General features: G+C 41.8%; 1 protein-coding gene across 1 annotated transcript; it reads right to left on the reverse strand.

Annotated features, from left to right (window-relative positions):
* Window positions 1–4948: 4948 nt before the first annotated feature.
* Window positions 4949–14146, reverse strand: LOC121567426 (cytochrome P450 2M1). Its single transcript, XM_041877459.2, has 9 exons — window positions 13913–14146; window positions 12730–12892; window positions 12421–12570; window positions 8498–8658; window positions 8159–8335; window positions 7660–7801; window positions 7271–7455; window positions 6969–7110; window positions 4949–5708 (listed from the first exon to the last, which is right to left on the reverse strand). Exons 1-9 carry the CDS (start codon window positions 14099–14101, stop codon window positions 5518–5520), a joined length of 1500 nt encoding a protein of 499 aa, XP_041733393.1. The 5' UTR covers window positions 14102–14146; the 3' UTR covers window positions 4949–5517.
* Between the last annotated feature and the right edge of the window lie 1906 nt (window positions 14147–16052).

Genomic DNA, 16052 nt, shown 5'->3' on the forward strand with positions numbered 1-16052 from the left:
CTATGTAGGCAGAGTGAGAAAGACCACATGAAAGCTAGTACAAGCTGCTACAGGTAACTATAATTAAAGGAATGTTTGAACAAGAAAGACTTGTCCCAAAAAGTATGTACACCCTCCTGCACTGTATGTAGCCTATTTTAACAGATGACTTGTATAACTGTTTTCTAAACATTTTATGCAGACAAAATCATTGAAGAAAATACCTGCACAATAGATGAGTTCAAATCTAATTTTATTGGTTGCGTACACATATTTTGCAGATGTTATCGCAGGTGCAGCAAAATGCTTATGTTGGTCGCTCCAACAGTGCAGTAAAACCTAACAATACAAAACAATACACACAGATCCAAAAAATAAAAATAAAGGAATTAAGAAATATCAGAATGAGCAATATCAGACTCCAGAATATAAATATATATGTATATGATGGTGTGTATAGAGATTATGGACAGTATATGAATAGAAAAGGTGTGTACAGTAGTAGTTATATAGGATATAGGAGCCTTGACTAGACTACAGTATTTATATATGAAGCGGGTAAAATAGTATGTAAACATAATTAAAATGACCAGTGTTAAATTACTATATATATAGGGCAGCAGTCTCGAAGGTGCAGAGTAAAGTACCGGGTGGTATCCGGCTACTTAGAGTGACTAAGTTCAGGGCAGGGTACTGGGCGGGATTGGCTTAGATTGTTGAAGCACGCATTGTTTTCATGACATTGTCAGCTAACCAGTCTATTCTCTTGTCAGTTTCACTTACAGTGCTGTGAAAAAGTAATTGGCCCCTTTCTGATTTTCTCTATTTTTGCATATTTTTTATACTGAATGTTATCAGATCTTCAACCAAAACCTAATATTAGATAAAGGGAACATGAGTTTACAAATAACAAAATATATACTTATTTTATTTAATTAACAAAGTTATGCAACACCCAATTCCCCTGTGTGAAAAAGTAATTGCCCCCTTACACTCAATAACTGGTTGTGCCACCTTTAGCTGCAATGACTGCAACCAAATGTTTCCTGTAGTTGTTGATCAGTCTCTCAGATTGCTGTGGAGGAATTTTGGCCCACTCTTGCATGCAGAACTGCTTTAACTCAGCAACATTTGTGGGTTTTCAAGCATGAAGTGCTCTTTTCAAGTCCTGCCACAACATCTCAATTGGAATTAGGTCTGGACTTTGATTAGGCCATTCCAAAACTACATTTTCATGTAGACTTGATTATGTGTTTTGGATCATTGTCTTGCTGTGTGACCCAGCTGCGCTTCAGCCAGACCCAACCACAAATAGTCCAGTAACAGCCTTCTGATTATGAAATAACACATATGGAATTATGTAGTAACCAAAAAAGGGTTAAACAAATCAAAATATATTTTATTTTTCAGATTCTTCAAAGTAGCCACCCTTTGCCTTGATGACAGCTTTGCATACTCTTGGCATTCTCTCAACCAGCTTCACCTGGAATGCTTTTCCAACAGTCTTGAAGGAGTTCCCACATATGCTGAGCACTTGTTGGCTGCTTTTCCTTCACTCTGCGGTCCAACTCATCCCAAACCATCTCAATTGGGTTGAGGTCGGGGGATTGTGGAGGCCAGGTCATCTGATGCAACCCTCCATCACTCTCCTTCTTGGTCAAATAGCCCTTACATATCCTGGAGGTGTGTAGGGTCATTGTCCTGTTGAAAAACAAATGATAGTCCCACTAAGCGCAAACCAGATGGGATGGCGTATCGCTGCAGAATGCTGTGGTAGCCATGCTGGTTAAGTGTGCCTTGAATTCTAAATAAATCACCAACAGTGTCACCAGCAAAGCACCCCCACAGCATCACACCTCCTCCTCCATGCTTTACGGTGGGAAATACACATGCGGAGATCATCCGTTCACCCACACAGCGTCTCACAAAGACACGGCGGTTGGAACCAAAAATCTCAAATTTGGACTCCAGACCAAAGGACACATTTCCACTGGTCTAATGTCCATTGCTCGTGTTTCTTAGCCCAAGCAGGTCTCTTCTTCTTATTGGTGTACTTTAGTAGTGGTTTCTTTGCAGCAATTCGAAGGCCTGATTCACACAGTCCCCTCTGAACAGTTGATGTTGAGATGTGTTTGTGAGTTGAACTCTGTGAAGCATTTATTTGGGCTGCAATTTCTGAAGCTGGTAACTTTAATGAACTTATCCTCTGCAGCAGAGGTAACTCTGGGTCTTCCATTCCTGTGGCGATCCTCATGAGAGCCAGACTCCGCTGTCCTGGCGTCGTGAGAGAGCTTGTTCCACCATTGGGGTGCCAGAGCAGCGAATAGTTTTGACTGGGCTGAGCGGGAACTGTGCTTCCGTAGAGGTAGGGGGGCTAGCAGGCCAGAGGTGGATGAACGTAGTGCCCTCGTTTGGGTGTAGGGTCTGATCAGAGCCTGAAGGTAAGGAGGTGCCGTTCCCCTCACAGCTCCGTAAGAGAGCACCATGGTTTTGTAGTAGATGCAGGCTTCAACTGGAAGTCAGTGGAGTGTGCGGAGGAGCGGGGTAACATGAGAAAAGTTGGGAAGGTTGAACACCAGACGGGCTGCAGCGTTCTGGATAAATTGTAGGGGTTTAATGGCACAGGCAGGGAGCCCAGCCAACAGCGAGTTGCAGTAATCCAGACGGGAGATGACAAGTGCCTGGATTAGGACCTGTGCCGCTTTCTGTGTAAGGTAGGGTCGTACTCTGCGAATGTTGTAGATAAAATAAAATATATTTTGATTTGTTTAACACTTTTTTGGTTACTACATGATTCCATATGTGTTATTTCACTGTTATTCTACAATGTAGAAAATAGTAAAAATAAAGAACAATACTTGAATGAGTAGGTGTGTCCAAAATTTTGACTGGTACTGTATATATTCTCAATTCATTCCTTACTTAGATTTGTGTGTATTGGGTATACAGTGGGGAGAACAAGTATTTGATACACTGCCGATTTTGCAGGTTTTCCTACTTACAAAGCATGTAGAGGTCTGTAATTTTTTATCATAGGTACACTTCAACTGTGAGAGACGGAATCTAAAACAAAAATCCAGAAATTCACATTGTATGATTTTCAAGTAATTAATTTGCATTTTATTGCATGACATAAGTATTTGATCACCTACCAACCAGTAAGAATTCCGGCTCTCACAGACCTGTTAGTTTTTCTTTAAGAAGCCCTTCTGTTCTCCACTCATTACCTGTATTAACTGCACCTGTTTGAACTCGTTACCTGTATAAAAGACACCTGTTCACACACTCAATCAAACAGACTCCAACCTCTCCACAATGGCCAAGACCAGAGAGCTGTGTAAGGACATCAGGGATAAAATTTTAGACCTGCACAAGGGTGGGATGGGCTACAGGACAATAGGCAAGCAGCTTGGTGAGAAGGCAACAACTGTTGGCGCAATTATTAGAAAATGGAAGAAGTTCAAGATGACGGTCAATCACCCTCGGTCTGGGGTTCCATGCAAGATCTCACCTCGTGGGGCATCAATGATCATGAGGAAGGTGAGGGATCAGCCCAGAACTACACGGCAGGACCTGGTCAATGACCTAAAGAGAGCTGGGACCACAGTCTCAAAGAAAACCATTGGTAACACACTACGCCGTCATGGATTATTTGGCCACTTTAGTTTCAAAACATATAGGTGAGGCTACATGAGGAGTGTGACTATGATTTGAAAAAGTCTCCAAAAGGAAAAGCATGCGCTGTTTGCCTTAAGCTGGGTATCATTCACAAATGACAATATATCATTCAAGTGATAGGCTAATATTGTCACCCATCACACTATTCTTGATTTAATCTAGTCTTTACATATGCACTAAATGTGTGTGAAATTTGTTTTGATTTAGAATGGACCATTATCATGCACCGGTCTCGAAACAGGGGCAGCAGAAAAAATGTCATCTATGAACTTAAATAGCGAATGGAGGACACATTTCCCGTGGTTCATTTTCATGCCAGCCAGCTAGGCTACAACCCTGTTTTAAAAAGAGAAGCAATGTGCTTAATATTAGGAAGGTTGAGAAATAAATATAGTAGGCCTAGCCTATAGAAAGCTGATGGAATCCTCCTCTTTTTAATAGAGGCCATCACTCTGTTCTCACGCAATTGCATAGCCTATAGAAATGTTGCGCGGCCTCCCGAGTGGCGCAGCAGTCGAAGGCAATGCATCGCAGTGCTTGAGGAGTCACTACAGACCCGGGTTCGATCCCAGACTGTCACAACCGGCCGTGACCGGGAGTCCCATAGGGCGGCGCACAATTGGCCCAGCGTCATTCAGGTTAGGAGAGGGTTTTGCCAGGGGGGCTTTACTTGGCTCATTGCGCTCTAGCGACTCCTTGTGGCGGGCCAGAGGCACCTGCAGGCTGACTCCGGCGGTCAGTTGGACGGTGTTTCCTCCGACACATTGGTGCGGCTGGCTGTTAAGAAGCACGGTTGGCAGGTCATGTCTCAGAGGACTCATGACTCGACCTTCGCCTTTCCCGAGCCTGTTGCAGCGATGAGACAAGATCACAATTGGGTAAAAAAAACAAAAAATAGATAGTTGCACAACATGGGCGCTCATGTGTTTGATTAGATTTGATTACATTTACATTGATGTCAGAGTGATTAGAGGGACAATAGAGTGCTGAGTACCAGGCAGTTAGCAAGTTTGGTAGGCTACTAATGACCATCAGCAGCATCAGAGCTTGGAGAAGCCTATTTACTGTGACTAAATGGTCACATGGTATTTGACTGCCATCATGACTCGTGACTGCCAGTGTGGCGGTAATACGGTCACGTAACAGCCCTATCTGTGGAACAGATATGATAGATCTACACGGATATGTCTACACTGCCAATATGACAGTTATATGTGAGCCAAGTAATCCAAACAGAGCTCGCTTTTAAATGACAGGTCTGGACGCACAAAATATATTGTGGTGATCTGGCTGAAATGTGCATTACTATTTATTAGTTGAAGCAAAAGTGACAACCAAATGTTGTGTTACAATACATCAATCATGTTGAATACAAAAGCAGAATAACATATTGTGACCCCCAGTCCTAACCGCGCAGCAACCTACAAAACAATACCAATTTCAGTTGCTTACATTTTACCACCAGAAACTTTTAGTCCTCTCACCATAACATTTGAATAGAGAACTTAATCCTAACTTATTGACCTGCGCTGACATTTTTTCCTATTTTACAAGGGTACAAAGCAGGGGAATGTGATCAACAATATAGAGATATGGTAACCAACATCTCTGAAGGGAATCCTTGAAACCTGACCAAAAACAAGTTTAAAAAAATACATTTGTGGACAGAAATTCATCTTGAAATAACAAGCCATACCTCAGAGATCCTACCAGAGGATAATAGCAAGATATACAACTCACTAACCCCTGTCTATAGTTGTCTACAAGAAAAAAAGGTGGTCAATTTAAGGCTATGGTTACTGTACAATGACAAGCAGCTGCCTGTGAAGCTCAGCCTGTGGCTGCTCCACAGTAGAGTGGTCACTCCTCAGCCCTGAGTTTGATGTAGCAATCATAGGAAGGCGGCATGCGGCCAAAGCTGGAGCACGCTGGTTCGATGTTGATCTCCTCTGGAGGTTTGGTGCCGGTGAAAGTGAAGCGCTGCAGGAGGGAGGTAAAGAAGAGAAAGAGCTCCACTCTGGCCAGAGCCTCTCCCAGACACACCCGCTTCCCTGAGGAACAAGAGAAAGGAGAGGTCATTGTCAGTCAGCTGAGCCTATAACTGAATTGAACTGTTTTTTTTTTTTTATGAGTGGGGGAGTCCTAGGCTGGTGGATCAGGCTGGTTCCACCAGGCTAGGGCAGCCCCAATCCTCTCATATCTTTTCATGTTTTTTGTGGATAGGATAGAGAGATACAGGAAAGTTATTAGGAGAGTGTGCTGAAAAGCAGTGGGTCAGATTCAAACCCATGCTGGCAGCGGAACAAAGTACATGTGCTCCAGAGAGGCAGTAGCTTTGTTATGATGAGTTTCTCTGGCATCAAGTAATTCAGTATGCAAGAAGATACTTAAACACATTTTTTAGTGGACTACGAGATAAAACTGAGTTAATCATGAACATATAGTTAACATTCTCTGTGGCTAGGCAAGAACTTAATCCTGTGGCCTTTTGTCTCTCTCCTCAAACAAAGTGATAAAGAGCGGCACCAGGGTTGAACAGAGTTTAAACTAAACATTAGTGTTTTTGCAAGATAAGGGATTGATTGAGGGTATTACTATTGATTCTGAACTGAATGAAAGTCGAATTTAGCCGCCACCATAGACAAAGGGAGTGGGGGAAGCAATAAAAGAGCGGGAAATTGAAGAGGGAGGGATTTTAAAGCTAGGGTGTGTGGAGGGCACTATATAAGATGGAGAGGGAGAGACCAGCTTCCTTTTATTGAAATTCAATAAAGTAAGTCTTGATTCAACAAAAACTCTGTATGTACTTTGATTGTTAATAAAGTATAGCGTTGAATTTCCACAACACACTTACATGGAGAGTTGATTCAAAGTATTTAATATTGCGGTACCGGGTTCACATAGCAATGGGCCACCCACGTGCCGTTTTCTATCTGAACTCCTGAACAAAGGAAATCTCTTAGCTTATATACCTGTTTGCAAGCTAATTCTATCCAACAGTTGCCAACCATTATTGAGTGTCACTCCTCACCACAATCGCATCACCCTATATGGTATCGTCTTGCACCCTAGTCAGGATATTCCATCACGTACTCCTTCTAAGATTAGCACCAGTGGCCCCCCAGCTATCTTGGCACGCATACCTTCTGGCACCCACCATTGACAGAAATAAATACATGGAATGTCCTCATCCTCCAAATCCTTATGCAGCTCACAATATCAAACATTAACTAATCCTGTATAGAAGACGTAATATCAGGCTTAGACCGCTAGAACTCACAATCCACAAATTACTTGGAGCATGATCTTACCTACTCCAAAAGCGAAGAATCCATCATTTTTCTTGAAGCATCCATTTTCATCCAGGAAGTTCTCTGGGTCAAACTCATCTGGGTTCTTAAACAGTTTGGGATCAGCAAGCACAGAGGACAGCAGAGGCAGGACCATGGTACCCTGAAAAAATGACAAAATAACACCATTCACTTGCTATGGAAACTGCATGTTGATTAGTAAAATGTAAATCATCTTTTTTGAACAACAGTTCCACCACGTCAAACAAGATATGGTGAAATGTAACATTCAGTGTTGCTACAGTTACATGAATTGTGGTCACCTCTGGAATGTGGTAGTTATAGAACTCTGTATCTCTGATCACTTTGTGGGGGACAGAGGTGGGACTGAGGTCCATGTATCTCTGGACTTCGTGAATGACAGCGTCCGTGTAGGGCATTTTAACTCTGTCGTCAACCGTGGGCACTCTTGAGCCAATCACCTCGTCTATCTCCTTCTGAACTCTCTCTTAAGAAGATTTAGGTCACACTTTACATTACGTTGCACTGATACCATGTATGGATTGTTGTTAGAGTTATTACATGTAACTACATTGTAATAACACATTTCAAACAATTTATAGTACAAGATTATTATTTTTGGATTACAGTGTTATCAAATAGGTCTAGGAGACTTGGATGCAATCGATAAAGACTTGGGTAGATAGGGTACCTTGAATGTGAGGGTGCTTCATCATCATCAGAAATGAGTGTTTTAGGGTGGATGATGTGGTTTCTGTTCCAGCAGCAAACAGGCTCCATGCAGTCATCACCATGTTCTCATAGTTAAACTCAGTGTTGGGATTATCCTTCTCCTAAGAGAAGAGAATAAATCGCCATCAGTTATACAAGTGAACAGCGACATCTGGTGGCTAGTTGATGCCATCGCCACATTCTTGGAGCATAGCTGATGTTAGCGACCCAGAGATGGGCCGCTAACATCAGCTATGCAAGAATACATAGACATCTGGTGGCTAGTTGATGCCATCGCCACATACTTATTGCCACTAAATACATTGGAAAACCAGAGATGGGTTTCTCATTTGTCTATTCAGTCTTGATAGCCAAACATAAGTGGACATGGATGGTATCTTAATTCCAGCCACATTCCATATTTTCATAATGTGTAAGAGGTTCAACCTCCAATGTGAGGATCATGCCGCGTTTTCTACCTCGAGCATTTTAACCAGGAAGGCCTCGATGAAGTCCTGAGGGTCAGAGGTGTCCAGGGTTTTAAGACGGATTTCTGCTTGCCCTTGTATGTAATCTTTGGCCTTGTTTACGATAGCAAACATCTCATGGTGTTTGCCTGGAAAGCACCAAACGATTCTAGGGAACATGTTGTACATCTGAAAGAAAGGGGAGGGTTTTTTGTTACTGGAAACAATGGATTGGCCAGCCCAAGGCCTTTTTGTGCAATTACTGTGATAGAGCTTCAATTTAGTACAAGTTAGGGTGTTGAGAGCAATTGAAGATTCTATGAAAAGAGATGAACTGAAAAGTTACTGTACCGCTCCTATAGGGCTGCTTAGGACATGAAAGTAGTAATCAACAGCCTTTTGGATGAGTTGAAACATTGGGTCATCATTTTCAAACCTGTGCCCAAAGACTATGGAGCAGATCACATTGCCAACAGAATTGCAAAGCAATTCTTTGGGATTGACAACTGAATCTAGACCAGAGAAGGAAGGCAAGCACAAAAATATACCTTTAAATACATGATTGGTTATCCATATGCAGTATAATATTGTGATAGTGAAACTTTTAGAAATAGCTGTGAGAAGCAACAACTACCTTTGAATTAAACACTAGATTTTCCATGTCTTTTAAAATAAAACGGCACCTTTTCAATTACATGTTTAGTGTGAAAAGCTTGGTGAAGATAATACTGAGAATAATGTATACAGTTACTTCCTGATCTGTTAAAACATTCACCCCGCCCCAGTTCTCAGTTACACTGATCACAAAACAAAATATTAAATCTCCCTTGGAATTCATCCCTAGGGTCCTGGAGGGAGTGGCAGGTCTTGGCAATGTGCTCTGTCTGGTTTTGTTCTGGGGAGGTTTTACCAGTGGCGGACTTACCATTATGCAGAAGAGATAATTGCCTCAGGGCTCACATCATCAAGGGGCCTCACTAGTGAGCTGTGCATAATTACATTTTTAGTCATTTAGCAGACGCTCTTATCCAGAGCGACTTACAGTTAGTGAGTGCAAACATTTTCATACTGAACATAATAAATTATGAATTGTTACTCGGCTGTATGGATACATTTTGGAAGCATTGTTTTGTCAACAATGTGGCCTCATTAACTTGGGCACAGCGGCCAGGCAAACCCCCCTCCCTCCCCATTTCCCTTGCAACTTTAAAGCTTCCTGCAGATTTTGCTACTTCTGAACCAACCTGCTGATGCAAGACAGAATGAGAGCAACGAGTTGAGCAGCCCACAACAGCGGGGTTGGGTGGGGGGGGCCTCGAGCGGAGCATGGGGGGTGGGTTTGCCTGGCCGCTGTGCCCAAGTTAATGAGGCCACATTGTTGACAAAAAAATGCTTCCAAAATGAACCCATACAGCAGAGTAACAATTCATAATAGACCAATAACTTATTTCCATACATATATTTCATATCAATATAAATACAACTTTATCATAATAGTAGAAACAAGTGTCATTAATCACCCATGGACTGGTTCATAATAATGGACTATTCCACCCTGACAGAGTTCCTGTGCATTGTTTCATGCGATATAATTGCAAACTTAACTTTCATTGAAATTAAGCTGCAGCAATGGAGGCACTTTTAAAGCAGGGCAGAGAAAACACAAATATTTAATTTTAACAAATTCTTACCTAAATTACCTACACTCAATTAGTATTTGGTAGCATTGACTTTAAATTGTTTAACTTGAGTCAAATGTTTCAGGTAGCCTTCCACAAGCTTCCCACAATAAGTTGGGTGAATTTTGGCCCATTCCTCCTGACAGAGCTGGTGTAACAGAGTCAGGTTTGTAGGCCTCATTGCTCACACACGATTTTTCAGTTCTGCCCACACATTTTCTATAGGCTTGAGGTCAGGGCTTTGTGATGCCCCCCCCCAAAAAAAATAAAAATAATAAAATAAAATAAAATTTGTAAAGTGGTTATCCCACTGGCTATAAGGTGAATGCACCTATTTGTAAGTCGCTCTGGATAAGAGCGTCTGCTAAATGACGTAAATGTAAATGTAAAATTGTCCATTTGGAAGACCCATTTGCGACCAAGCTTTAACTTCCTGACTGATGTCTTGAGATGTTGCTTCAATATATCCACATAATTGTCCTTCCTCATGATGCCATCTATTTTGTGAAGTGCACCAGTCCCTCCTGCAGCAAAGCACCCCCACAGCATGATGCTGCCACCCCTGTGCTTCACGGTTGGGATGGTGTTCTCCGGCTTGCAAGCAACCCCCTTTTTCCTCCAAACATAACGATGGTCATTATGGCCAAACAGTTCTATTTTTTGTTTCATCAGACCAGAGGACATTCCTCCAAAAAGTACGATCTTTGTCCCCATGTGCAGTTGCAAACCGTAGTCTGGCTTTTTAACGGCGGTTTTGGAGTAGTGGCTTCTTCCTTGCTGAGCGGCCTTTAAGGTTATGTCAATATAGGACTTGTTTTATTGTGGATATAGATACTTTTGTACTTGTTTCCTCCAGCATCTTCACAAGGTCCTTTGCTGTTGTTCTGGGATTGATTTGCACTTTTCGCACCAAAGTACGTTCATCTCTAGGAGACTCCTTCCTGAGCGGTATGACGGCTGCGTGGTACCATGGTGTTTATACTTGCGTACTATTGTTTGTACAGATGAACGTGGTACTTTCTGGCGTTTGGAAATTGCTCCCAAGGATGAACCAGACTTGTGGAGGTCTACAATTTCTTTTCTGAGGTCTTGGCTGATTTCTTTTGATTTTCCCATGATGTCAAGCAAAGAGGCACTGAGTTTGAAGGTAGGCCTTGAAATACATCCACAGCTACACCTCAAATTGACTCAAATGATGTCAATTAGCCTATCAGAAGCTTCTAAAGCCATGACATACTTTTCTGGAATTTTCCAAGCTGTTTAAAGGCACAGTCAACTTAGTGTATGTAAACTTCTGACCCACTGGAATTGTGATACAGTGAATTATAAGTGAAATATTCTGTCTGTAAACAATTGTTGGAAAAATGACTTGTGTCATGCACAAAGTAGATGTCCTAACCGACTTGCCAAAACTATAGTTTGTTAACAAGAAATTTGTGGAGTGGTTGAAAAACTAGTTTTAATGACCTAAGTGTATGTAAACTTCTGACTTCAACTGTATGTGTAGCCCATGTATCTGATGCTGTCTGGACAAAAAGAGTATGGCATGTCATAATAATCTAACCGAAACGACCTCAAACAGCACTAACCGCTCAGCACTAAAAGGTAATGTTTACATTTAAATTACATGTCTTTACTATAATAAAAAGATGACCATCCTACCCATGCTAGACTACCGAGATGTCATTTATAGATTGGCAGGTAAGGGTTCTCTCGAGCGGCTAGATGTTCTCTACCATTCGGCCATCAGATTTGCCACCAATGCTCCTTATAGGACACATCACTGCACTCTATACTCCTCTGTAAACTGGTCATCTCTGTATATCCGTCGCAAGACCCACTGGTTGATGCTTATTTATAAAACCCTCTTAGGTCTCACTCCCCCCTATCTGAGATACCTACTGCAGCCCTCATCCTCCACATACAACACCCGTTCTTCCAGTCACATTCTGTTAAAGGTCCCCAAAGCACACACATCCCTGGGTCGCTCCTCTTTTCAGTTCACTGCAGCTAGCAACTGGAACGAGCTGCAAAAAACACTCAAACTGGACAGTTTAATCTCCATCTTCATTCAAAGACTCAATCATGGACACTCTTACTGACAGTTGTGGCTGCTTCACGTGATGCATTGTTGCCTCTACCTTCTTGCCCTTGTGCTGTTGTCTGTGCCCAATAATGTTTGTACCATGATTTGTGTTGCTACCATGTTGTGCTGCTGCCTTGTTGTGTTGCTACCATGTTGTCAAGTTTTGTTGCTATGTTGTCGTCTTAGGTCTCACTTTATGTAGTGTTGTTGTGTTTCTCGTCGTGATGTGTGTTTTGTCCTATATTTTTAATCCCAGCCCCCGTCCCCGCAGGAGGCCTTTTGCCTTTTGGTAGGTTGTCATTGGAAATAAGAATTTGTTCTTAACTGACTTGCCTAGTTAAATAAACAACAAAATACCCAGTACACCCCTGGGTTTTACTATTACTATATTCTGCAATAAACCATTTATCTTCAGTTTCTCACATTCCAACAACCTGAGTAATATTGCCCATAAAGTTATTATAAAATATATTTCAAATGCTATAAAAATACTAAGAAAAACAACCTACCTCCATATTCACTTAAGGCTTTCACCAACATCTTAGCCTCTTCTTGGACCCGTTCTTCGATGCTCCTGTGCCCCATCCCAAAGTTTTTCAGGGTCATCAGGGAGAACCTGCGAAGATCTTTAGATCTCTTCCCACTGCTCACCAACACCCCTACAGAAAAGAGTTGGACAGAAGCACAAAGATGTAGAATTAGAAGAGCATAACAAAACCTATTGTGACAACAGTTACCTGCTAAGTTGTCAATTTCCACACAGACTGACTGTGGCAAGGTCAATGACACCCACCCACTCCCATTTAAAAACCACCCACCATATCCATTAGAGATTGCCATGATCACGGGGTAGTTGGCTCTGCCACTGAACTCTTCTCCTTGGTTGACAAACGCATCCTTGATAGCCTGATAGCCAGAGACCACCACTACAGGTTTGGAGCCCAGCCATACAGTAAACACTGAGCCATACTTCTTACTGAGCTGAGGAGAGAAGAAGAATAGAGTTATAGTTAGGTGATCAGCATAGTGATGTTTCAGATCCCAGGTTTATATGGAGCACTGCTGACAGTCCTGGGATGTATGACATGGAAGTGAAATTATTGTGGCCTTGCTATTCCTTTGGATAAGTGGTGGAGAGACCCAAGAGAGCCAAGGATGCAGTGGAAATTTGATAGAGTACATTATACTCCCTTAGATATCGAAAATGTGTACAAATACGTTTGTAATACATGTTATTTTATGTTCCCAAATATTCTACAGAAGCACCTTTTCCATAGTAATATAATCAACCAGGACATGTCTGTCTACTCTGTTTGGCATTGGAAGCCTCAGAGATAGCAATAATTTGCTTAGAAGGGCAAAGTCTGTAAAGGATGGTTAACTAGTAAATAATTAACAAGTATATGGCAACCAAAAATCTGTTCAACCAAAAGTTAACCTACATTATCATGACCTCACATTACACAAAAAGTCAAAATTTGGCAAGATGTGAATTGTACTTCATTTTCCTCACTGCATTTCACAGTAATAGTAGTAGTAGTAGTAGTAGTAGTAGTAGTAAATGCACAAAGGCTATGTGTTTGAGCACGCTGTGTGACAACTAAGACGAGAAAACCAAGACACCAGAAACTTCGACAGCACAAACAAGCAGATATCCTTGCTACTGAGGTGATAGCGATATCGTTTTTCAGTTCTCATATGCATGCATGTAGTATACTTTGGATGACTACTGAGTGAGCAATTAAATAACTTACAGTATGCTAGTAACTGTATAAAACGCAGTCACATGAGAATAATGAACCGCGTTGTTGCTCCAATAACCAACACAGAAAATAATAATGTAAAACAATAATAATCTAGCCTACATTTAGCTTGTATAAATGCAAATATTTAATATTTTTGCCAAGTTCTGTGGAAAAGTAATTATATTCCATTCTACACCCTGATTCTGCATATTTTCTAAATAACTTTACAGTGATCTACCGCAAGGATTTGACTGACCTCCATGTAGAGCTTGTAAGGCGCCTTCACATCCATTTGTAACAAGTTACCGAGCAGAGGAATCGGTGCAGGACCGGGCGGCAAACGTGAGCTGCTTTGTTTGCCTCGATTCATCCACAGTAAAATAATAACGACTAAGCCCATTACAATAGACACAAAGTTCGTCTGCAAAATATGAAGTAAATCCATCTTCAGTAGCGTCGAGGACAATGATCACCTAGCCAGTAAACAGAAACTCTTATTCGATGAGGTTTGGCATCCAATGTGTTACATTACCGCCACCTACTTGACAGGTTTACAACTCCCTTATATTTTGCTTGAAAAATAAAATAAAGAAATACCCTACCATCTAACACTACACTCACAAATTCAAAAATATTATTAATAATTAACACCACCCTACTCCGCTATTTAAATATATTCATTCCTACCTCATGCCCTCAACCTGAAATGATGGGACATCACCACTTAACACTCACTGTAACTCTTCTGATGTCAAGTCTCAAGCACACCCAAATATCTCTCTGCAGCTGCCACCACAACCTCAATTTTCTTCGACTTACGTTCCATCCCTGCAGTACAATTAATAACCATTGCTATAAATGCTAAAAATCCAATCTTACTGAAACATATATCACTTGTTGTCCTATCCCTCTGTATTGGTACATATCTACTACTCTCACCACTCCTCCCCCTTGACCCATCTTCCTCTACTTTCTTCACTGCCTCAGCATATGACAACTTCTTCACTACTCTTACCCTGGAAACCTCAACCTGCCTCTCTAGCACAGAACATTTCTGTTTGCACAATTGTGAGTGTCCTCAAAGATGATCCATTATATTGACAAGATAGCCGAGTGACCGCTCAAACATTGAGTTCTATTAAGATGGGCCGTTTGAACCGGGCAATGGCCTGTCACGACATCTTTACTTTTACTCAAGTATGACAATTGAGTACTTTTTCCACCACGTGCTTAACTACATCACATTTGTTTTGAACCGACTTCTTGTCGGCCAGAGCGGGGTACCTGGCTCAAGCCCGGGAGGCAGCCCGGTTCCAAAACAAATGCAATCACTTTTCACCCGGTATAAACTCCCCCCACCTGGGTAACGCGGGCCAGATAAACGAACCCCCTCAATGGAAATACATGTCCTCAATGACTAAAGGCAGATTAAAGGCAGAAGAGAACCGCTAAATTACTGAAATGTAAATGTAGATCAGGTGGGGCCATTATAGCCAAATGAGAGGGCAGATACGCGTGTGAACAACAGGCACAACTATTTCAATACATTTGTAACAGCCTAAACTTCTAGACATTGTTTTTTAGTACCATATTATTTCACTGGATAGTCCATTTAATTGCTCTGTCCTTCTTCGATTAGGTTTTACAAAACGTTAGGAACACTGCTCTTTCCATTACATAGACTGACCAGGTGAAAGCTATGGTCCCTTATTGAGGTCACCTGTTCAATCCACTTCAATCAGTGTAGATGAAGGGGAGGAGACAGGTTAAATAACGATTTTTAAACCTTGAGACAAATGAGACATGGATTGTGTATGTGTGCCATTCAGAGTGTGAATGGGCAAGACACAATGTTTAAGTGCCTTTGAACAGGGTAGGTACCAGGCGCACCAGTTTGAGTGTGTCAAGAACTGCAATGCTGTTTGGTTTTTCACGCTCAACAGTTTCTTGTGTATATGAAGAGTGGTCCACCACCCAAAGGACATCCAACTTAACACAACTGTGGGAAGCACTGGAGTCAACATGGGCCAGCATCCCTGTGGAATGCTTTCGACACCTTGTAGAGTCCATGCCCAGACAAAATGAGGCTGTTCTGAGGGCAAAAGGGGGTGCAACTCAATAGTAGGAAGGCATTCCTAATGTTTTGTACACTCAGTGTATGTTGCATTACCGACACCAACTAGCCTGGGGTATAAACGTTGAGCCACAAAATGGGAACGAAAGGGAAAGGGAAAAAACTAAAAATATCTCTGCCATCTAACCCTACACTCATTCAAACCCACCCCCCTATTCCACTACTAATTAATCCTATCTGGTCCTACACGAGCCCAACGACCTGGAAGGACGGGACCCCACCACTCAACACACCCTGCAATTCCTATGTAGTAAAATCTCGT

This window comes from Coregonus clupeaformis, chromosome 6, assembly GCF_020615455.1.
Source record: "Coregonus clupeaformis isolate EN_2021a chromosome 6, ASM2061545v1, whole genome shotgun sequence".
NCBI classification, from domain to species: Eukaryota; Metazoa; Chordata; class Actinopteri; order Salmoniformes; family Salmonidae; genus Coregonus; species Coregonus clupeaformis.

Coding starts and splice junctions, on each gene's coding strand:
- LOC121567426 (XM_041877459.2), bottom strand. CDS start 14,101: ATGGATTTACTTCATATTTTGCAGACGAACTTTGTGTCTATTGTAATG. Junction 8,659..12,420: donor AGCCTTAAGTGAATATGGAG/GTAGGTTGTTTT, acceptor TCTCTGGTCTAG/ATTCAGTTGTCAATCCCAAA. Junction 7,456..7,659: donor GAAGCACCCTCACATTCAAG/GTACCCTATCTA, acceptor AATCTTCTTAAG/AGAGAGTTCAGAAGGAGATA.